At 39.5% G+C, this 24036-nt stretch overlaps 1 protein-coding gene across 3 annotated transcripts in view; it reads right to left on the bottom strand.

Moving 5' to 3' along the window:
* Positions 1 to 7564: 7564 nt before the first annotated feature.
* The window catches only part of OGDHL (oxoglutarate dehydrogenase L), a 55685-nt gene continuing 39213 nt past the window's right edge, over positions 7565 to 24036 (bottom strand). For all 3 annotated transcript variants that reach the window (XM_074830479.1, XM_074830478.1, XM_074830481.1), the window contains exons 17-23: positions 19436 to 19614; positions 16249 to 16320; positions 14802 to 14927; positions 14115 to 14187; positions 11891 to 12054; positions 11106 to 11260; positions 7565 to 10346 (exon numbers count right to left, since the gene is read on the bottom strand). In XM_074830479.1, coding sequence (XP_074686580.1) covers positions 10223 to 10346; positions 11106 to 11260; positions 11891 to 12054; positions 14115 to 14187; positions 14802 to 14927; positions 16249 to 16320; positions 19436 to 19614 — 893 coding nt within the window. In that variant the 3' untranslated portion in view covers positions 7565 to 10222. The remainder of the gene's footprint in view (positions 10347 to 11105; positions 11261 to 11890; positions 12055 to 14114; positions 14188 to 14801; positions 14928 to 16248; positions 16321 to 19435; positions 19615 to 24036) is intronic.

The raw sequence follows: 24036 nt of genomic DNA, 5'->3' as shown, positions 1-24036 counted from the left end.
CCGCTGCTCCACAGTTGGCAGTCAAACGGTACTAATGGCACAATAACACAATATAACTAAAATAGTTTGCCTTTTAGAGTAACAATCTCTTATAACATGATTAAGCTCTATCATACGCGTTTCTTTATGTTTTGCAAATGGCTCAGAAAATTCTGACAGTTTTTCCAGTAATTTCTTCAAAAGGGGAGGGAAAATAAAAAAATCATTAGCTATCAAGAAACCAATTAACAACACTTGATACATTAAAAAAAGATTGAAACAACTGCACAAAGCATGGGCTACGCAGCAGCATGGTTGTGTGGCACTCAGTCCACTCCCCCTTGCAGAATGCACCTCCAAAACCCGAGTTTGTCACATTTAACTGCAGACACTTTATTGAAGCATTTAATTTAGGAGCTGTCTTGTAACTGATGGGGACTGTAGGATCTCTAGGCTCCTAATTTAGGCACTTTTTTGGTGTTTGGTTTTAAACAATATTAAAAGGGATGAAGTTTCCTCCTCACGTGAAGAGCACATTTCAAAAGGAGCAAGCTGTCATTTTTCAACACACTACTGACATGCTCTTTACATTCTCAGCAAACAGGAAGATTTTGCTCTTGGTCATCATCACTCCCAGTGGTTGCACAAGCCATACTTGCAACAAGACCTCTCCCCTTACCAGAGTTGTAGGTGTTTATTCTATACATTATCATATTAAAGACAGCAGCCACTTAATTTTCAATTAGCTTATTTTCAGAAGCCTAATGCAAAAGTGGCACAGCTATTGCTGGGAGACATGTACACTTTCATGGTGACCAGCCTGATTAAAAAAAAAGTCCTAGGAGCACTTTTGTGGAGATGGAAGTGGTGCATGGGAAGGAAATCACTCCATGCAGTTACTCAAGATGAGTTTAAAAGATCCAATTTATTCTCGGGCATGTTTTGCTTGTTTTAAAGTGACAGTGCAGTGGTAATCATCAACTTCCCCTGGGTGCACTTCTGATCGTGTACTTAGAAAAATAAAACAACATACAGCTGATATCAGCACAGTTCTCAGAAAAGTTTAAACTTCATTAGAGGAACAAAGTTGAATTATTTTAATAGTTGGGGTTTTTTTAATAAGTAAAAAAAAAAATCAATGACACTATACATAGTTAAATTTCCTTCCTGTTAATTTTATGTATTTGCTATCCAGTAACATGATATAAAACATGGCAGCACAAAGAACTTCCATGCATCATTTTTACATATTAAGAGAAAGTCTGTGACAGATTCGCTTTGCAGTCTGTAGGAAATCACTTCTCCATCTCCTTCCTCTGAAATGGAAGTAACAACTTTGAGTCACAGAGATCTTGTGTTCCCTAAAACATTTTCCAGTTCTCCAGTAAAAAGTGCTGTACTAGTTGTATGGCACTTCACAATTAGTGCAGGGAAGTGCTTTATTCTGGTAAATTATTTTTTAAAATAATTTCTTTTTCAGGTTAAAAGAGAGGGAACAAAGTAATACTTCTAACAGTTGCTTTAAACTGTCCAGATTTCTTTTGGTTATTTTAAGGTATTTTTGTTTAAAATATTGAGAACATTCCCTATCAATGCCCACATGTTATGAGTGGAAAACAGCCCAAGAGAACACATGCCAGATCCTTCTGCTCTGTCAAGGCACATATTTACAAGACCCATAACTCAGTATAGGCTCATTCAAGTGAGAGACAAGATGCATTACTAATTTAAGATGAATTTGAAATGTGGCCATTTACTTGCTTACAACTTTCAGTTTTGATCAATTTTGTTTTAAGAAAAGACAGCTTGTTCTGCATCGAGGCACTATTCAGAAACATAAATATTTGCTCACATACATGTGTATGTGTAAGTGTACCCTGGGAGGCATCCACACCAAGGTCATATGAAGTATAGATGGAAACATTACAAATTAGTAGTCTTTGTCATAGGCTTTGGAATTAATTCTGGGGAACAGAATATGCTACCAAGATCTCTGTTTACTTCCCTTTGGGCATTGTTACAGAGACAGGTACCACAAAGTTACAAAGTTCTGCATAAATCTATTGAGTTCATGAGCTGTGCAATATTGTGCTCATTATGAAAAATACAGTTTTACTGATAAGTCTGATGAGCGGCCTGAGGGCTGTGATAAAGGCCTCAGAAAAAAAAAAGAAAAAAAATAATAATCACGCTTCATGTAGCACATCCCTAATTTTTTAATGCACATAAATATCAGAACAGTGATGCTGAAGAGAAGGAAAAAGATTATTTATTTTTTTTTCTGACAATCCCTGCAGAAGCTATTTATGAGCAGTCATATACTGACATGCATCCTCAGATATATTTTCCTGAAGCCTGTAGAGTTTTGTCTAAGCAAGAGCTTCAGAATGTGTGTGTGTAAATAAATTAAAGAATGTTTGTTTTATAATGAGAAGGGTGTATTGTGGTATAAATATTGCAGAGCACATTAAATAAACATGGTCACATATGACCAGGTATCTATTAAATGAGCACATCACAGGAGAAGTTAATTATCTAAGAGTGTAACTAGGAACCGTTTAGAATCACTGGAGATTAGGTTGCTTTATTTCTGTTTATCTTTCCTTCTGAATAGGCAGTAGGTTGTTGCAATGAAGAGTCTCTAAACAACACAAAGCTTCAGCTCTTCATCAACTCCAAGAGGACAGAGTTTTGTCAACAATAGTTTGAAGTTCTGATAAACCAAAAATTTTCCTCAAGGTAATTTTGTGCAAAATATGCTGGCACAAAACAGTATTTAAGATGTAAAGATGCAAAATATTTCATGGTTCTTTTGATATCTTAAGCTGTTCAGGGGAAGGAAGATGATTTCCATGGTAAGCATGTATTTCTCTAATATATTGCACCCCCAAAAAAAGAAAGTATACGCAGACTTCTTCAAAACTGATTGTTAGTGTCAGAGACTAATATCCCAGGAGTAACATACAACTTTACTATATTAATAAGACTTTTCTAGACTTGAAAAGCTATTGTGTTTCAGTCTACGTGCAAAAACATTAATTCTGATGGACTTCGATTTTGCTTGGGCCATGAAATTCATGAAGAAAACTGTCCACTATTCATCCTATGCAACATAATCATCATTGCAAACACTGTCATTAAGGATATGTTTGTGCAAACCACTCTAGCACAAAGAACAACTGATGAAGAAGGATTTAATCACATACAATTCTTGAAAGCAAGATGAAGCCAATCCCTTTAAATTACTTAAGTACTGCTTAAACCCTGTAATTAACATATAGTAATAAATATTTCATCTTTAACAAGCCTATTGGGAGCAGTTTGTTAAACATTTATTTCTAGTCACGGGGAATTATATACAGTCATTTTATCATGTTCTGTACTAGACAATTTTATTTTATCCTCTTTATTTTATCCACAGCAGCGGAGACACTCATTTGGGGAAATACACTATTTCCTCAAACGTGGAGAAACATACTCTTTCTTTAAACGTGTTTTGCTTTTTACTAATTAAATTTACCATTGCAAAGTCCTGGCCAGCACACAGTGACCGTTCTCATTCACTCAATGGCCTCTCCTGCTCCTGTGGAATTGACTTACTACAGATACAGAAGCTTTACTGGAAACCCCAGCAAGCCTACCCAAGGCATCACTGCATAAGTGACCTCACAATCTGGGCAAGGTCATTTTGGGAGACTAGAGAGAAGAACCGAGCTCTCTTCTATGGCACAGCTAAGCTCTGGACAGAGGATACTAGGGGTGTGTTTTCAGGCACCTTCTAACATTGACTTGCACTTTTTCCTTTACCCCAGGTAGTGTCGCAGGTGCAGGGAGAAATCTGTGAGAGCACAAAACATCACTGCCCTTCCACCAAGTCCCTGTGCAGACAGCTGCTATTCCACTGCAAGGCCAACTGAAATGCAGTCAATTAAACCACTACTAAACCAAACCCATTATACTGATAATGTTTAATGTCCATCCAAGGAAAATAATCCAAGGAAAATAATCCAGAGCCAAGCTGAGCTCTTACATAGAGCTTCTTCACTTGTGATAGTCTGAGCACATCCTCCGTCCTGAAGGGAGGAGAATATAAAGCTGGCTGGGTACGACATGGACAGAAAGTTTCTCTGTGCTCCCATATGACAGTATCAGTGAATTTATGGACTATTGAATAGGAAGTAAAGATTTCTGCAACAGAAATTATATTTCACTGTTTCACGCAGCATCTTTAGTGATAACTACAATGCTTTCCCCTCTAAACAAATTAGATCTCCATTTGCCATTAATGACGGCATCACTTAAATATCACAAAGGAACTGCCTGGTGTGCTTATTACTAACTGGCAACTTCGTAGAAGTCTGTGAAACCTTTTCAATCAAAGCTAATACATTTCTAAAATATTATTTTTCCCAAATAAATTTTATTTTGTTCTTCTATTCCTTTTGGATAATAGGCTACATTGTAAATAATGGCAATAAGAAAAGCACAAGCTGAAATAAGAGTTGAGAATTATCTAAAATCAGAAGTGGTTTCAACAGTTTAAAAAGCAGCAAGAATTAGAGAAGAGCCACTATTAATCCGTTTCCTTCTTGCAAGTATGTTGAATTTCTATTTCAGTATGCATGCTGTTTCCTGATATCTTACACTAATGATGAAGAAAATGTACCCACTTAATCTCTGTCCTTGTTCTGCATAAACATGAAGAAAAACTTTCAATAATAATTTTTTAATCAGTAGAGTCCATCAAATCAAGACCCCTATTGCTACACAAGTGGACTTCACAGAACTACTAAATGACCAAAGGGAACAAAAAAATACACAAAATGTTTTGATCAGAGCTAATAGAAATCTTGAATGCCTTTTGCCATTTGAAGTTTCACGTTGTAGTTATTTTACTCAGTAACTTTTACTACTCAAGGACAAGGGCAGAAAGACATATGCAAAATTACCCTCATCCACAAAGACTTTTTTTGGTGTGCTATAATGGTCCGTGTTTTCATCAGCACACAAACGTTGTATGACAGATACTGATCCAAGCTCCAGGACCTGCAATCTTGTCCACAGAACATGAGAGAGGGAAGAGCAGTGGTCCAGTGTCTGACCATCCCAGCACACCTTGCCTGGGAATGATGGCTGCAGCCTGGCAAAATGCACGTCGTTCTTCACCTCCACCCAAGGAAGGAGAATTGATTCTTAAAGGGTTTTGTTGGGGGTTTTTTTTGAAAAAAAAACATGCATTTCTCTATCACCTTTCACTCAAAGGTTTTGTCACCTTTTCCTAACAAACCTCATGGTTTGTTGGGCAGTGGCAGAACTTTATATCCTGAGCAGCTTTTGCCAATGGCTCGCATCAGAAATCCACGGCCACACTATGGGTTTTTCTCTAGGCCTTGAAGCCCTCAGAAGTTCTGATGATAATTCCAGGGATGGTGTTCCCTCCACCCCAGGTCAGGATGAGGCACCCCTACCCAGTTCCCACCAGCCAGGTCTCTTACCTGCCCACAGAAGGTACAAGCAGCTGGGAGCCTGCAGCCCCCCCTCCCTCCTGAGCCTTTCCCAGCAGCCATCCTCACCCTCCTTCACCATAGTTTAGCTGTAGGCCTTCCTACTGCAGAAATGGGCAGCAGTGCCCCACAGGGGCCCATGCAGGCTGCAGCCCTCCATTCTGGGAAAACAAGGTGAAGAATTTGAAGTATTTAGGGGACAACGGCAAAGGAGCTAGAGATGGGCCAGCTGGGACCAAAACCTGGGCTTTAAGCAGCTAACTGCAGGTGGCATTTGCTTGGCCACCCCTACACAGGCCAGTCTCATCAGCCATAATTAAGTGGTCACTTTTGCTGGGTAACTCATTAGCCTGGCAGGTGCCCTGACACCCCCCCCCAGTAGCATCCCATAGCCCAGTACCAACCTGAGGAGCTGCTTGTAAAATTAAAAACATTAAGTTCATTCACTGAACCAATACATAAGACAATAGCAGACATTTTTCTTCCACCTTTGACCAGACAGTAACTTTACAAAGAGATTTCATCTGCTTTTAGGGATTTTCTGGCTTTATGATTTTTGAGTACACCTCTATTTCATGTTTTAAAAAAATGTTCAAAGTAATCTGTGCCACTGGCAAAAAGATAGGTCAAGCAACAATAGGCTGTGACACTTGTGTAAAGTTAACAGCAATCAAAAAGTCTTTTTTTAAATATATATGTATATATAAGTATGTGCGTGTGGGTGCATAGAGCAGAGGTTCCCAAGCTTTCATTTCGTTATTACTAGCAGCAATGGTTATTCCCAGCTCTGTATCAGAGGCAGCAGGCCTGCTGTTTGTGTACCAAGGTAAGAGCTACCAGAGCTCTTGAGACAGGAGCCTGAGAGCCTAGCCAAGCCATTCTTAAAAAAAAAAAAAAAAAGACACACAAACACCTCCCCCCCCCAACACACACACTTTTATCTACTCAGTTCAACCAATGCACACACATTCCTGTTTCTTGTCTAGTCTCATACATTAATATTCATCTCCTAGAACAAGCAGGATGGTTCCCTTTCCGGAGAACAGGCGGCTACTCTGCTCTAGCAGACTGACTCCAACTGCACCACGGGCAGAGCAAAGGTTTCCACCACGCACACTCCTGCTGTTAGTGCAGTTCATCAGGTAGCTATTAGGAAATGAAAATAGTTCTGTGACAGAAACTGTTTGTCTTAGCATGTTGTGAGCATATATGACATTGTATCTCACCCACCAATACAATGAAGTCAATTGATTCTCACCTTTGCTGTTTCTTCCTTGTGAGTTGCAAAGCTGTGATTTGAATTTCAGTGCAGACTACTTGCAGAAGAGGCCTATGTAATACTTCAGCCCTTTTCAAACATTCTCCAAAGATTGATTCCTATTTGTTATGTAAAAAGTATTTGACTTGTCAGCTAGTTCTAACAAAGTATTTGTTTTCTTTGAGATCAGAGAGTTATTCTTAACCTGGTTTAAAGCTGCCATTACAGAAACTGGCATTCATTGTTGATAATGCGCCTATTTAATGCGCATCTATTTAAGAACTCTCTGTAAGAATTTTTTTATTCAAGGGGCCTTGGTGAAGAAAAGCAGCAGAATTCTGCAAATAAGTATAATCTATGCATTTAGCAATTTATAATGCTTTAGTAAGCCTTTGAACATTTACTATCTGAAAGTGCAGGCAACAGGAAGAGTAATTCAATAGAAACATATGTTGAGCCAACATGTTTAGGGAAATGAATTTCAGTGTTTAGAAATTAGTGAAGTTAATTCCAGTCTAGTTCCAGTATTTTAAAAATTCTGCTTGAAATAGAAATGTGTTCACTTATTACTTTAAAAAATTAGAATAGCATAAACCAGAATATTCTAATATAATCTCAATGCTATTACTACTTTTAACCCAATGGTTTTGAATAATTACCTTTTTCTAGTCCAAACACTGTCTCCCTCACTGCTACTACATTTAAATAAGCTACTATTGAGGAAACAAACAGAAAAATGAGCTGCCCTAGTACCCTTACAAACAGGATGCTAATGCCAGCACTCAAAGGAGAAACTGTCAAAAAGAACAGCTATAACTGAGAATTTAGTTCTTACATATTTTTATTTTATTGGGTTTTTTTACATTCTTTGATGGAATTTTTATGCAACTATTATGCCACAATCTAAGATACACAATGAAAATGGAAACCTGTCATTTACCACTTACATTTCTATGTTAATTTTGTTTTCTACCTCTGCATATACTGTGGCATAAGTGCATTTATCATATTTCATGCAGCACTGACCTGCCTTATGCAAACTGAGAATACAATAAACGGTGCCAGCAACATTTAGATGCACTCAATTCTTGCCACAGAAACAAGTATTCATAAAAGCATTAAATATACTTTGGGTAATGGTTACTGTCTATCAGCTTAATGTTTTGAGCTATAGAAATGGACAGAAGACAGTATTTGCAGCTGTCAACTGCAGTACTTTCCAAGTTCATTAGGTTTCAAAACACTGAATTAGCTTCAATGTTTCAACGAGAGAAAAAGCTCAAGGCAACCAGCCTGATTTAAAAGGATGCTACTGAGTTTCACGGACATTACACTAAGTTTGGTTCTGGATCCCATGGTAAATACCTTACCACATCAATTTTATGCTCTGACAGGATTATTTTTTTCACCATCATGTTGTCTCCAGGCCAAATAAAGGGACAGCCTAAGGCACACATCCCTTTCTGATAACCTGCTTGGACACGTAGCACCTGATCACAGCAAAAAGTTTTTGATACAGCTTTTATTTTGACGAGACAAGCAGCTTTCCAGCATCACCTGACTATAAATCGGGCATCGACTGTCAAGTCTTATTATGTCACAGCCAATACAGCAGCAGCTGGGTAAAACTTACTCCCAAGAACACAAGTATGTCTCAGGTCACGCTCAGGAGGTGGGGATGAAGTCTCATCTATATGTTTTTCAGTCACTTGTTGTGATGTATTGAAGTGGCTGCTCCGCAGATCCAGCATAACCCTCCAGGCACTGCAGGGGGACAGGGCCTTTGTACAGCTAGTTACTGCTTCCTGCTTCAACTCAGGCATGGCCATCCCTCTGCGTTCTACTACACCACTTACTCTGTTAATTGAGCAATTTCCTATGCCAGCCAGCAGAAAGAAGGGAAGAAGTCTCTGGCCACTACAGTCCACTCCAGAAACCTGCAGTCACAAGGTTCACCCAGACCCAAGTTCTCCTGGGGCAAAGGGAAGAGGACTTCTGACAACACTAGCTCTTATATTAAGAGGGGAGAGGAAAGCAGTGCCCACGGGCCTTCCAGCACTGTGGAGGAAGCACAGGCAGCGGCACTCAGACCACCCTGCCATGCAGTGCCTCCCAGGAAGCCAAGCACTACGGCCCAGGAAGAGAAACAGCCCCCGCTGTTCTCTCCCCTCCAGCGCCTGCTGTACGTTAGCCACCTTACACAGAGCCAGCTCTCCAAGAGGTTCACTTTTATATCCACACTGAAAGTACATGGCAATTGATATCCTAATTGACAAACACAAGGGACAAAAAAAAAAAAAAAAAAATCAATCACTACTTGTACAAAACCACAGCACGTGCCTTTGGTCAATCAGCAACTGTTGCTTGCCCACCTTCCTCTTAACATAAAAAAGGGTGACTAAATCAGGAATTGCCACTTCAGAGTTGAATTAGTATCAGCAAGGAGATGTGAGGCAGGGATTAGCACTGGGCAAAGCAGAGAGCCCACTACTTGTTGCACAAACACAGATTTCTCATCCAAACACAAGTGCTACCAGGTCAAAGAAAAGCAGATCCTAGTAGTGTGGTGAGGGAAAGAGTGTTCATCCAAAATGAGGATGTTCACAGGACCCCATAGCTCCCTAATGCCACAGAGCATCAAAGCAGGCAGCCCAAGGAGTGGGAGCAATTGGTACTGTCACCTCTTACTTTTGAAGTCATTTAATGCTGAATTCTCCTGCTGATCACCCACTGCTCGTCTTGTGTAGACTTCTTCCCTCCTCAGCTACCCCAACAAAACTCTTCTTGGTCCCTTTTATTTCTGCCTTCATCAACCTCCTCCACCTTATACCTAAGTGGTCCACACCACTTTTGTTATCACCCATAGTTTAGAAACTTTGTAATCTGACTCCCTATTTCCAGCCTCCTCCTCACATCACGAGGCTACCTTACCATCTCCTTCCAACATCCACAGCCAGGACATTTCTCTACCAAAGTCATCTGTCAACTCTTTGCTTGTCGGTGTCATGACTCTTCTTCAATATATCTAAAAATAACTGTCAACCATCTTCCTTGTAACAATGCATTTTGTTTCCTTAGTGGCTCCCAAACGTACTCTCTTCTTTTTCAGGGATGTGCATAACTATCATGCTGTCCATGCCTACTCTACTTACTTATAGTAAGTGCCTACAGACTGAGATTGGAGCCTGACTGAGCTAGACACTGCATCCTAGGATAGGAGACTCTCCTTGGCCAAAGAGGTCCCAATCTAAATAGACAAGTGACAAAAAATGGTGGAAGCTAAGTAGGAATTCTTTTTTTTTTCCCCTTGCAAACTGGAGAGCAAGGTGCAGATTGATGAAGTCAGCTGCTGGATTGTTTTATCTGGTAAAGCAAAAATACATAGTTTCCATAATTTCCAGTATTTCTCCCACTTTTATTTCCTCTTTTGGATGCCGTGATTTGAGAGACTACTAGTCAGAGATGGGTAGGTGCCCTGCAGTTAGAATGTCTTTCCCTCAAAGGCCTCCAGGTTGAAAGCTGTATCCAAGAACCTTCTGAGCGACACCAGATGCGTGTTCTTGTTGCCTGTGGCAGCTGCAGCAGCAGGCTCTCGGCCAACATACCTGTGTGACAAAAGGAATTGGGCAGACAAATGAGGTGAGAAGAGACACTATTTTGACACTAACAAGCATGAGAACATGCTGCTAAATTCATTCAAGTCAGCTTGGCATATTTGGACATTTGATCATCAATCTTTCTTAAATAAAAATCAATCTAAGTTCCACCATCAGTTATACTGTCTAGTCAGCTTCCCCCTCTTTTCCCCCTGCCATCAATATTAAGCTGTGTCTTCTCCCCCATCGTTCCCAGGGCAATCAGCTACACTGTCTCATAATTAGATAACTTGCTTTTGGCATGAAGACTCTCATTCCTGCAACAGCTGCATGGGCAAATCCAAGAGTCAATCACCTAAAACAAATGCAAAGGTAACCAGACTGAGCTCTTACAACAACTGTTTCCTCCAGAAACCTAATATTTGGAGTGAAATTCTTAAAAAAGACAGAATCTTAGACAACAAGGGAGGAAGATCCAGGAGAGCTAAGTTCTGTGCTAGTGGCAATAAATATAGAGCTAGTTGCTAATGATTTTCTTTTAGAACTACAAGGAGGAGCAAGATAATACATGATGTATTTGAGAAACAGTCATCTAGACTTTTCCCTCCTTCACCCAAGAACCCAAACTCAGAGGTTTTGATTTGTGAAGAAGCTGACTTCCCCATGAATAACATCCTTAAATCAAAAACAAATTTAAAAGAAAAACAACCAAATTTAAAAGCAAGCAAATCAGCGCAGGAGATAGAGCAATTGTTTAAAGTCTCATACCATATAGGTCGAGTGTGGTTCACAATAGTGCGGAAACGAGGTTTGACATAATCATAATATCCACTGTTTTTGTGTTCCTCCTGACACCAAACTAGATCAGCACCTGGATACTTCTCAAGTTCTTCTTTCAGCAAGTCAAAGGGGAATGGTGAGATCTGGAAAGAAAGGGTAGTAAGTGGCAAAGCTTTCTCCTTCATGCTGTTAGCCCATGGTAGGAAAGTCTTTTACCTATTGGGTATTACAACCAACCATTGTAATTAACCATTTAGTACCTAATATAAAGGCTATATGTTCTTTAAAATTACTCATATTTCTTTAATTGATTTCATGCTGTCAGAAGTGAATATACACATATTTTATAGCTGCACCAGAAGTAGGTCATAGACCAGATCTCCTGCATTCCTACAGTTTTTCTAGTGAAGTAGCTGCAACAATACAAGTCCTTAATTAGTGAATGATGGTACAGTGGCAAAGTGTACTATTCACAACATTTAAATCTAGCAGATTGGATATACAAATTTAAAGGGCCATCATACTGCAACCATCACTTTGTGACGTTGTTCTGGAAAAGTCATCAAGCTTTCTGGATCTCATTGTCCAGTCTACTATTGATGTGTTCCTTCTCCACAAGGCCATGAAGGATTAGATAATGTCCTGTAAGACGCAAAGTGCTATAAAAATGCTATCACCATCCTTTCTGGCAAGTATTATCTATTTAAAAGCACAGGAACCCTTTGCTGAAAGTCTCCTCAAGGACCCTGTCTTCCGAGGATCACAGAGCTCACCTGTTCAAGTCTGGTTATAGCTACTTGTTTCTCCAGGTCTTGATTCTTTCTCTCTTTCACAAGATCATAGTATACTTTTCCTGTGCAGAAAATCACTCGCTTGACCTCATGTGGTGCATGAGCTGCCAGCCCATTCTCAGGAATCACACGTTGAAAAGTGGTACCTAGTTAGAGCACAAATTAGAAAAGTGCTCTCAGTGGAACTGACATTGTAATAAGGCAGCCCGAGAAACATTCCTTTACTGACCAAGCAGCAGTTGCAATGGTCATGGGGTTCTGCTGCCTCTCTATTCCTACTTTTCAGACCAGTATTTCTGTTAAAGTGACTTTCAGCAGTTTAGTTTCAAGAAGTTAAAAGATTGTCAGTAATCCACTCTTTCACATGTAATAGACAGAAACATGTTAACAGTAAATCATTTTTTAGCTTTATGCTGTGCATTACGCCTCTAATTTTAAACTGATTGGATAGTTCACCTTTGCTTCCATTTTTTTTTTCAAGACTTACCTGAAATGTTGTTTCTTCTTTCCAAGATGAACTCAGCCATGTAACATTAATACAGGTTTAGAAAATTTAAGAACATTTTTGTATAAAAGCGTAGCACATATTCATAATGCAACTAAATCTGGCAACTGCAGAAATATTTACACAAGCACACACATTACTGCCAAATCTTTATGTGATTTAACCTTCTGAGACCTAAAATGACATTAGCCAAAGCAAGAATTAGCACAGTACTGAGCCATATGTATAAGTGATACGATACAATTTCAGATGCATATCCTCACTGCTAGGTATCTTTTCCCCTGTGACATCATCCCCCAGGAGAACAATTTGCTTGGGATACATGAAACTGGAAGAGGGACTTGATGGTCTAAAAGATTCTTTTCTTTGCTCTCTTATATGATTGATTAGAACTATTCCCACATTAACCAACTGCAAGGTAGCAGACAGCAGCATGACCTCCCAGTCTGAATCAGCACACCCACTTACCAGGAGAATAAGCTTCTGTTTGAACCATTTATCTTGGGGAAAGAAAAGCAGCAGCACAAACATATGAAAGAGGAACTGATTTATGTCAGAATTATCCTGTCTCACTGAACAGTAGAATTCATCATTAAAAAAGACTGAATCTGCACTTCACTGGGTCAGCTGGAGTCAGTCTTCCTCTCCTTCTCAGCTTTCCATTAAAAATAGAGCAAAAAGAGTTAGCTCAGAGTCATCAATACTTTACTACTTGCTGTCCTCTTCAGCAGGAACACGAAACTATGTCAGAATTCAATGTTGATTAGGAGTTTGGCCACTGTCGAGGGTTAGCCTGAAGTAGAAGAGACTCCCAAGACAAAAATCACAATCCCTACAGAATTTCTAATCTGACTCATTCTACAAAGATTTTAAACAGTAATCCAAAACAGCAAATGCTTTGCTTGAAAAGCAAACTTTACTCACCTACAAAAAGGAGATAATGCAATATATATTTAAGCATGTTTATACACTCTAATCTGCTTTTAAAAATTCTTTTCTGAAAGCAGTCAAGACACCCACTAGAGACCACCACACTTATTCACACTCTCAACTCTGAACAATTGCTTTAATCACTCACTACATTTCATTGCATTTCCTGATGCCACTCTAACATGCTCTAACCAGTGCATGGCAAGGCAAATCACTCCAGTTTTTGGTATTACTTCTGCAGTTGCTACATCTCTCTTGGTGCTGATGGCATGCCAACAACAGCTAGGGTGGTAGCCTACAGCTCTGAACTCACTGATCTCACTTGAGAACACTGGTGTGACATGGCAGCCCCAGAACTGAGTATTGTAAGAAGAAATGAGCCCCTCATTCTTCCAAATGGGCACAGTGTGATTACAACCTATCCATCACATGTTGGGGGCAGGGAGGCAGTACAAAGAACAATTCAATTTTTATATGAAGAGAAAAAGAGCAGAGGGACCTAATAGCCCATTGAGGGGAACATCCCCGCAGAGAGGGGAATGCACTTTCCACTGATTAATAGTTGACTACAAGATAAGCCTGTTAAAATAAGAAGCCATACTTGAAAGCAGACTTTTCAGCAAAAGTCCATGGTAGATCTCACTACGACAGCTCCACAGAAATTACACCAAAGGAAAAGGCAAACTCTCCAGAGCAGATTCTCTTCTTCACAGTCTGACACGTGACTTGGTATAGCTAATTATTTTTCCGTAATACTTTAACATGACCTACCAGACACCATTTCATCAAAACTGGATTTAGCTTCTGGATGCCTCAGCAGTGACTTGGGTGTCAAAACAATCAGCTGTAAGACAGAAATTTTTCCAACACTCAGGAGCTGCTTTATCTACATTATTACATGCAACATTTGTAACACTGTTCAAACAAAAACCACAAACTGAATATGGTATAGATAAAATTAATGTGAATAGCAAACACAGTAAATTATTTTTTCCTGTTTTGAAAGCCTCGGAAGTTTCAAAATTATTCAAAAGATTTGGGTAGTCCACTCCCTTAAAAGGTTCTCAAAAGTCACTGCTTATGCTTCTTTTTGAGAACAAAATCAAATCACAGGCTATGAACCAGTAACACATCCAACAGTTGTATCTTAGGTTTTTGAAGTCCCAGCAATTAGACATGCAGATTATAGCTATGCCTCTTAGCTACATAGTGTCTTGACAAGCTCATCTGAAGGTCTGCACAGCCAGAAGGAAGTAAAGCTGAAAATCAAGTTTTAGAATCGTAGTAAGTCAGAGCTGATTTCATTCCATGAAATCAGCGACTTCAACCTGTGTTCAATTAAGGTTTTTCACCAATGATTCTTGTTCTTTTCAGCAGTATGTCATATACAAACAAAGACCCCTCTTTATGTGAGGGTTAATATACCTAGAATAATCAAGTCCATTACAGTAACTTTACCGGTTTTCTGAATGGCAGCAAGATCTGTCTTCTGAGGACATGAAAATAGTTGGCTGGAGTTGAACAATTCACCACAATCCAGTTGCATTCATACAGCTGGGAAACTTCAAACTGCTCACTGAACTCCTGAGAGAGATATTAAAGGCATTAGAAAAATGTCTAAAAGATCAGAAAAAAAGGCTTTGAAAGCCATTCTTCTATTTCTGACTCTCAGCAACTCCCTTCCTCAAAAAAACATAATTAGCAGATCTCTGCTGAGATTATATTATTAGGTAGGGAAGCATCCCTGCAAATCATTCTCTTCTGTTTCTAATTTTTCATAAAAATATATGTAAATAAATGCAAAAAGCTTCCATTCATTTCAGCAAGCTGGGAAGTCCAGGAAGGAAGGGTGAGGAGGACTAGGACTTCAGTAGGTGGAAGACACAAAATAGAACCCCTCTGAAAGAATCTTAAAACTGTAATTAATTTTTTGAATGTATAGTTAACTCTTTCTCTCTCCCACTTTTTGGGAGGTGTCCTGTCCTCTTATACTATTTTAATACATAAATGTCATATGTTTTGTATGTATGTGTTTTACAAATATAGGTTTTTTAAATCCATGTCTACATACATATATATTAAGTAAGCATGTATATAGGTATAGGTACAGTAATCTCATTGCAGATTGGTACAGCACCTAACATGATTTCCTGGTCCATGGTTTGAGCTCCTACCTTCTATGATAAAATTTATAACTATGTGCCATTGACAGTGCTTAAATGTAGTCAATCAAACAGGTCTTTGGTCTGCCAGCACACTGACAAAAATCACTTTTAGATAAGGAAGAACATGACTTTGGAACAATTGTTGCCCCAAGGGTAACAAACTCAGGGCCAAAACCAAAACATTCATTTTACTTTGCTTTAATTGGTGGGCTTTCCAATTAATGTATAGCAGTGTTTCTTAGGAAATCTGATGTGGGGAAGTGGATACCCAGTATCCTGTAGAGCAATGTACTTTTATCTGTAGAAATGAATGACCAAAGTATGGTCTTACCTGAATCAAATTTAGAATCTGCTTATTTTCATGCTCCCCACAGTACAATTTAGCTCCACTGCAAAAAGCCATGAGTAGTCTCACTTGGCCTCCTTTAGAAATTAGCTAGAGACACCTATTTGCAGTACGCCCAGCAGTATAAACAAGCAGGATCAGTGGCCCTGAGGAACAGCCATAAAGAGATCATGATGCCAGAGATTAATTGTTTATGACCTCAGATTTGCAATGAAGCAGCACATACTGCATACTTCCATTACTTTTACTGGGATCAAGTTAATGTTACATCAAGTCTTGAAGCTAAATCTTAAACCTCTATAGTTAGCTAAAAGGATGCTTCTTACAAAAAAAAAAAAAATCTCTGAGACATGAAGAGCTAAAAAAGGACATGGCCTTTGACAAATCTACTTACTGGATAAGCATCAGAGTCATCATTGCTCATCTGCAGAAACCTCTCAGGCCTGGCTGATGAATGCTCTGGACCCTGGTAAAGGTATCATGTAAAACAACATGAAAAGCCAAATCAGCAGTTAGATATCAGCCTAGGTCACTCACTGCATAAGTACCTCTTGTCACCCTGGCAGCTCTGCACCAGGTTGCACACCTGCCCCCCCAGCCAAAGGCATCAACAGCAGCAGCAGTGAGAAGAGAGGACACACTGCAGGACTGGAATTCTTTGTCTTCCATAAACTGTTTTCACAGTAGAAGATTAGGTTTCACATGGATTTCCAATGCTTTTACCAGCTGCAAGTAATTTCTAGCCTCAGTACTGCTGCAGAATGAAGACTGGTGAAAGGGCAGTAAGTCCCTGTGGGCACAAGAACGACCTTGCTAACGCAGGGCAAAAAGGAGCAGGAGGAATGTCAGGAAGAGAAACACTGCATGCCTCCCTGTACTGCAGTGACTCACACTTCTTTGGGCCAAACCACACTTGCATGCTGAACAGGAGCAAACGCAAAGTTAACCATCAACTACCTTTGCTGTGTTAGCAACAAAGGCAGACTCAGGATCCCTCTCCTACCGTTGTTCACTGTTCAGCACAGGACAAAATAGTCTAGATGAATGCTCCAGCTAAAATGGGTCAAAATACATGTACATGTTATCTACCAGACTAACCTATGATTAATTTCTGCCTCCTCAGGAGGTAAGTTTTACATTCTGTAAAAGTACTGAACACTCACATCTGCTGTCTCACAAGCAGTACCTAAGGTAGTTCCTTCTAGTGCTCAAACGTCATTAGATCCATTTTACACTAGCAAAAGATTCATGCTGGTCACAGACAATATCAGGAATAAGGAGTGTAACAGAATCTGTCATCTTCCCTCTCATGTCCTTGTTTATAAAGGATGAGAGAAAGCTATAAGAAGTACGAGAAGGCAGTGTGCTTTTTATTTATTGCTAATGCTGGCAGCCTTTGCTTGTTCAAGTGACAGTTACTGTTAGGAAGGACTTTAATTTTGGAGACAGTTGCAAAGTAGACACAAACTATTATACCTCTCAAATTTCTCTGTGGCTCCTAAGCTAATGATGTTGATAAAGAGCTTTTTTCTTTATATGGCCGTCTCAGATCATAACTTCTTCTGTTGAAACCTTAACATGTGATCTCCAAAATCACTCATTATTTTGACAGCTAGTCATCCACCTTGTTTCAACACATCATCCTCCCTGATTCCAAGTGCAGGATTCACTCTACTCCATGGACTAAGAGAATTCAAAGGAAAAAACACTCCACTGGCAACAAAGGAGCAACACAAACAGCCAAGAACTGTGCCTTGCATAATTACTCTTTTGAAGTCTGTCTCCACTTTTGAGGTGCCAAGTAATCTGGTCATAGATAGGTAAGTGCTTGAGAACAAGAAGCAAAGCCACACAAAACTATGGTGCACAGTAACAGTCCAATATTGCAGTACCTCTGCTGTAAACATCTATTTGCTGTAAATCAAATCCTACACTAAGTACAACCTAGGCATGCACAAACATAGTGCTTCCTAAGCACACTGAATTCAGTATGCTGGAGACAGAGATGCTACTAGCAAACAGTTGTAGGAGAGCATGCGAGGCTTCCCTAACACATGCATACACTGCCCCAGCAACAACCTCAATCCAGAGCCTGATGTTCACATCCATCTTTGATTTTTCTGCTGACACCGCCAGTCAGATTGCCAGCAACTGCTGCGTGGGATGGGATAGGGTTTGTCTCTACTGTGACCACCTATCCAGCGAGACCTGTACTGAATCCATTAGCTACTTTCAGATGAGTCCCCAAAGAGCCATTAGGCAGCAGAGTCTTTCAATCACAGCCAACTTGCCTGTGAGTGCATGACCTAGAGGTGAAGGGATCCATATCTCGTTACAAATCCTTCCCCAAATCATTCTGTCCCCAACACTGTAGTTAGAGAGAATAACACTCCTGTAGTGGAAAGCTCCTCTGGGAAGATAACGGATTTCAACAGCCTGGTGGGATTCTTAAATATTGCAAAAACACCTGACACTAGTAGCAAAACAAGCATGTTTCAGAAGATCTGGGCAAATCTTAGCTGCCAAGTGGCTAAGAGAAAAGAAAGATTAACTGTATTGTAAGTAGCAGAGAATCAGCTCCCTTCAGCTGAGTGTTTCCCTGCAGAGGACCACACCTCCTGCTGAGGGCACATTCAGGCTGTCCTTCAGGATTCATTTAAAATGAAATTAATTTATCAAAACTCTTGTGAACAGCATCAGACCCTTTATTCTTTACACACAAATGGATATGGAAAGCCATTCATAAGATATGAATACACCCCAGTATATCAGGACAGGATTATAATTGGATGGAAATAAACTAAATTGTTTGTGAGAATGGAAATGACGCAGTTTGTAGTGAAAGGGTCTAGAGTATTTATACAGATGGAGATTGCCACTGTGGCACATACTATGCTTTTCTTAATTGAAAACTAAAAACATACATGCATCAATTCATGAATGTTAATGCATTTGAAAAGGAGAAAATTGACCTAGCCTGACATGATGTTCATGTAACCTTTAAAAATAATTTAAAAGAGCTGAAGAACAATTCTACTGCTGATATGAACTTCATATAACTTTACATACAGAGCGTGCCCGTGCCCTTTCCCTCTAAGATGCTGTCTAGTTCCTCCTACTAGCCACCAAAGAAAAGAGAGTCAGAAAAGAGCTAATGCAAACATTTTCCTTTTCAGAAAGAGGGAGATTTCTTATTATATCAAAGTTACCAAATGTCAATGATTTTTGAAGATGTTTTAAAGTTGTTTCATATCATTTCATTGCAAGATAATTTAGTGCAGAGTTTACAGAGACATACTTCATGCAAAATAAAACCAAGCAAGTACTGCTAGACCCTAATGATCTCTTTCTTACTGAACACTAAGAATCCAGAAATATTTATCAGGATTTTTTGGTTCTCACCAATCAATCTATCCACATTCTTTTCTGTAGCACTGAAGCAGTCCAACATGCTAGACAGTGCCTTCCTCCCCCTGGCTTTGTATCACCATTGGATCTCCAAGACACCTTTTGCTCTTACAGCAGCAGAAGTCACAGTAGCCAGCATTTCCCTCCTGCATGCATCAGCCAGTGGCCCTCACCATTCCTTCCATTCCATGTGGCAAGAGCAGGACGATCCCATTGTGACGAACCCACTTAGCCTGGCCAGAGCTGATGAACTGGTCTATGATACACTGCGCTGTGTTGTGGAAGTCACCAAACTGGGCCTCCCAGCACACCAGGGCATTGGGACTTGCCATAGCGAAGCCAAGTTCAAAACCTGAGAACCAAACAAACAGAATTAGCAAAGAAACAGACTTGCTGAGAATTCTGTTAATTTCTCATTAAAAAAAAAAAAAAAAACAAAAAAACAAAATTCGAGCCTGAACTAGATTCTTGTAGCCCTGTTATAAATTATGCAGTTTTCAGTAGTACCATTTCCATCAGAAATATTAGCAAATAACATTTTCCCAATCCTGACTCCAATCCTTCAAACTTTTTCTCAAACATTTAAATATCATAGGAGTTTTTAAATGAACAACTAAAACCCCACCCTCAGCTCAGACTTTCATGTGACATTTTCGAGAGCTCACTAAAGTAGGCACCATCTTTTCCTGTAAAAATCCACTTACAGCCCATTATTAGTTCAAGCAGCTACTTGTTAATTTTATTAGTTGTACAGCCCTGCACAACATTCTCTTTATTTTCTTCCCCCTCTCATACGCACACGCTGAACAAAATTATTGGTGACATCAACCTTCAGTCTATAGGCAGGATCGTAGTCTTTGGATCTTCAAAAAAACTTGAACATAGTACGTGCATGGGAGACATCTGGGACTTTCTTTGACAGGGTTAAGGACCCTTTAGGGGTCTGCCTCAGAGGCAGAGGAGAGACCAGAAGTGCTCTTCATAGGAAGGACATCACTACTTCAGCTAATGAAAACAGAAGGACATAACCTTCTCTCTCTCCACTCTGCATCAAAGATTTCATGTGGTTTAAAGTAGCAGGTAAATGCAGAAATTTCCCTAAACTTCTGCTGTTTGAACTGGAAATCCATCAACTCCATACAGAGCAGAAGGGCCACACATTCCCACTTACTCAGCCATGGAAGGTTAACACAGCAGGACAAATGCCCTGCAGCAGCCCAGCTGACAGCAGCTCAGGTGTTGTGCACTGAGCAAGCCAGGCAGCTTGTTGTCTGCTCTTAAAACTTGTCAAGGCCCAAACATAACTGAAGGCTCTTGACAGGCTCCATGAATAGCTCTTAAAGGCAGAAACAAATTGTTGCAGAGCCCTGCTGCAGTATGATAAAGTCCCAGCTCTTCAACAGGACCTGGGGAGATGATTGGCAAAGAGAGAAAAGAAACCTAAACTGCTACTGCAGTGTAAGCTAGGTAATTGATTTCTAGTAGCTCTGCAAAGGCAAAAGACAGAAAACTACAGGGGTGTTTGCATGTGCTACATGGCCTCTGCTGTGTAGCTTTAAAAAAAAAAAAATGCAGAATTTTGTGTCAAGTCAGAACATGAAAACCTAGCTATATGCAATGTGTCTGTCTCAGTTCAATGACTACACTTAAATTTAAAGTATTTTTCTACACCACATTCTATAGCGAACACCTAAATGTTTCTAATAATATAAAAATATATATTTGATCTCTGCTCATATTTTTCTTTGACACTTCGATATTGCTGAGCCTGGAGTGTTGAGTAAATACCTCTACTCATATTCTACACCTATAGTATGGAATGATTTAAACCAAAAATTTAAAGCTCTCAGTAAAAAACAGTGCTATGTAGCACTGCTCTGGATTTAGAGGTTCTGACTGAGGGAAAACTGATTCAATACACATAGAGAATAAACATTTGATGGATAAATGTTTTATGTCGAATTTTCAAAGTTCTGAACAGAACACAAAGATCTGCTTTCAAACACAGAATTGCAACATGGGAAGACTCTCATTGACAGTTACCCCAGCACAACAACAAATTTTATTAAAAAACCTACGATAATGAGTTGCAACTCTTTCCTGCGTAATTGCAAGACTAAAAACTTCAGAGTGAGCTAACAGACTGATATGGATTTCTTATCTCTTTCCAGCTTCTTAAGATCTGCACGTGTAACTAAGTTGCAGAGAGTCCCATCCCTCTACCATTGATTTACACTGAACTCAGCTTCATGTTCTTGTTATGTAGAAGTCACTCTAATTTCCATTTTTGCCTGTTTTCCTTACTGTGACATGGTAGCCACTCAAATGCTGTTCTACAATATAGGCTTGAGAGCAAAACCAGCTTAGGCAAAAAATGAAGTTCTGGTAACAAAATATCCATACTGCTTAATTTGTCCCACTGGCCCCCAGCCTCCCCCCACCTCCAAACAGTCAGAAGAGTAGCATACATTTAATTAAGACAGAAATGCATCTAAGACTGGCATTTGGGATGCAGAGAGAAATCCCTTCATATCTGAGAGGATGGTACACCTATCTAGATACTATGCATTTATTTGGGTTCCTCCTCCTTTTTTAACTTGCAGACATTCTCAGGAGTACAGGATAAAAATATCCATCTGTAAAACCTCATGTTGTGGATAATATTTCCTAGACCCAAAGGTGGCTATGAGCCCAAATACAACCATAAGTCAGGTACCTAGTATGCCTCCTAAATATTGTGTATCAGCAAAATCCAATACTGCTTTGTGACCACTGGCAATTAGTAAACTACAGTAAACTGTCGCAAAGCCATGACAAAAGCCAAAGTCATTGGAACCATGGTTTCTGACTCTGATCAAACCCACTATACAACTCTTTTAATTAGAAAAGTTTCAGGAACTTCAAAAAACTCAGGCTTCCTGGAAGAGATGAGATTACCATCTTGACATTCTCCACCCACAGAAGGCTACTGCTATGGAGTCACTAGCAAGTGACAGCTGACATGTCTCATATACTTACCACTTGTGATTTATACCCTGGTGACTAGAGGCTGCAGTCCCTATAGGAGAGCCTCCCTTTGTGGAATTCAATGGGTAAGAGAATTACTTCAGAAAGAATTATAATACCAAAAAAATATATAAGCAATAATAGAAAAATACCTAAATTACCTTAAGATGGCCTGGCATTCCAGGCATTAAAAAAAATTTAATATATTATGAGATAGAAGAGAACAGCATGCAGTACATATAGCATACGAGTTACTTTAATGTTATCAGTGCTAGGTAGATGACGTAGCTATGGAGAAAGATTTCAGGATCAAGTCAAACCTATTCAAACCTTCTTTGTCATTTTTTGGTTTTGTTAAACTTTTACTTTATGTTCAGTGTCAGAGAGATACTCAGAGCTCTAAGCTAAAACTGAGGTCTTTGTGTGCCAGGTGCCACAAACATACACGAGTAGTTCCTTCCTTGAAAGTTTTACTGTCAAACTGGAAAACAAAAAAAAAAGAAAAAGAAAAAAAGACAGTGAAGGACAAGCATTTCCACCTTATAAAATTGAGAACTAATGAACAGGAAATAAAATTGAGAACTAATTAACAGAAAGTTGAAACTAACTTGTCCAGTTCCACAAGGAAAACTCTCAACAAAACTGGTGAGATTAGTCATGTATCAAAAGAACATCCTTCCAACACTTGACATTAAGTTTTGACATAGGTTATCTATGCATGAAACTGAAATTGCTTTAGCTTAATTCGATGACTACAGCTAAATTGGAACTACAGGATTTCTTTCTTCTGCTACAGGAACAGGCTGTTCAGTCAACGTCAGTACACAACCTTTCCTGGAAGGTTAGGAGAAGGACAACTGCAGGACAAATTAACCCCATGAGAGAAAAAGCAAGAGCTTCAAGTGAAATTGTTTATTCCCAGAGAAAAGTTTTACATACTTTTTAATAGTGTGTCTTCATAGTCTACTCCTCGGTAATTCCAACCCAGCTTTTTGTTTACCACCTCCAAGGCAAGAAATCTTTGAGTCACTTGGCTTCTGGACTGCTGAACTCTGAACAGTCCATCCATAACTCCAGCAGATAATCATGTTCACACCAAAAGGCAACTGGTAAGTTAGAGGCCAAAAGGAGACTGGTAAGTTAGATAGAGGGCCTTTTGTCTGTGAGTCATCATGACAGTGCATTACCAAAGAGGATAGCTTTTGCTGACCATTCCTTTGGCCTGACTGCCTGAACGGCCTTTCTTTCAGAACATATTTTAAACCTCTGTCCTCCTTATTTGTGTGATTCTATTGTTTTTAACACAATGCAAACAGTGGAAAAATTACACAACTCCTTCAGTGTGTGTTCCCAAAGGTATCTGAAAAATAGATTTCCCTAGATAGGCTTGATTCCCATTCTAATTTTACACAAGCATTAAGAGACCATTTCTACTGATTGGGTGACATGGTTGAGAAAATATGCAATATGTTCAAGACTTATTTGCGCATATGCTGCTCTCTGTAAGGATGGGGTAATCTAGCTTGTAGAGAAGAACAAACTGAGGTCTTGACCACTTGGAGTTATCAATAATCACATAGTGCTTTTCAAAGAGTATGGAGCTCTACGCATATTTAAAACATGGTCAGAGCACACACATAGTTCTGTTTCATATACCAAAATCACCCCTAAAATTCACATGGAAAAAAGTGTCATTTCTCATTTCCTATCTGATTGCCCACTTCATGCTAATAATCTCCACAATGTGACAATGTCCCAGGTGAAGCTG

The sequence above is a fragment of the Strix aluco genome, chromosome 7 (genome assembly GCF_031877795.1).
Source record: "Strix aluco isolate bStrAlu1 chromosome 7, bStrAlu1.hap1, whole genome shotgun sequence".
NCBI lineage: Eukaryota > Metazoa > Chordata > Aves > Strigiformes > Strigidae > Strix > Strix aluco.
This window is presented reverse-complemented; position numbering and strand designations above follow the sequence as displayed.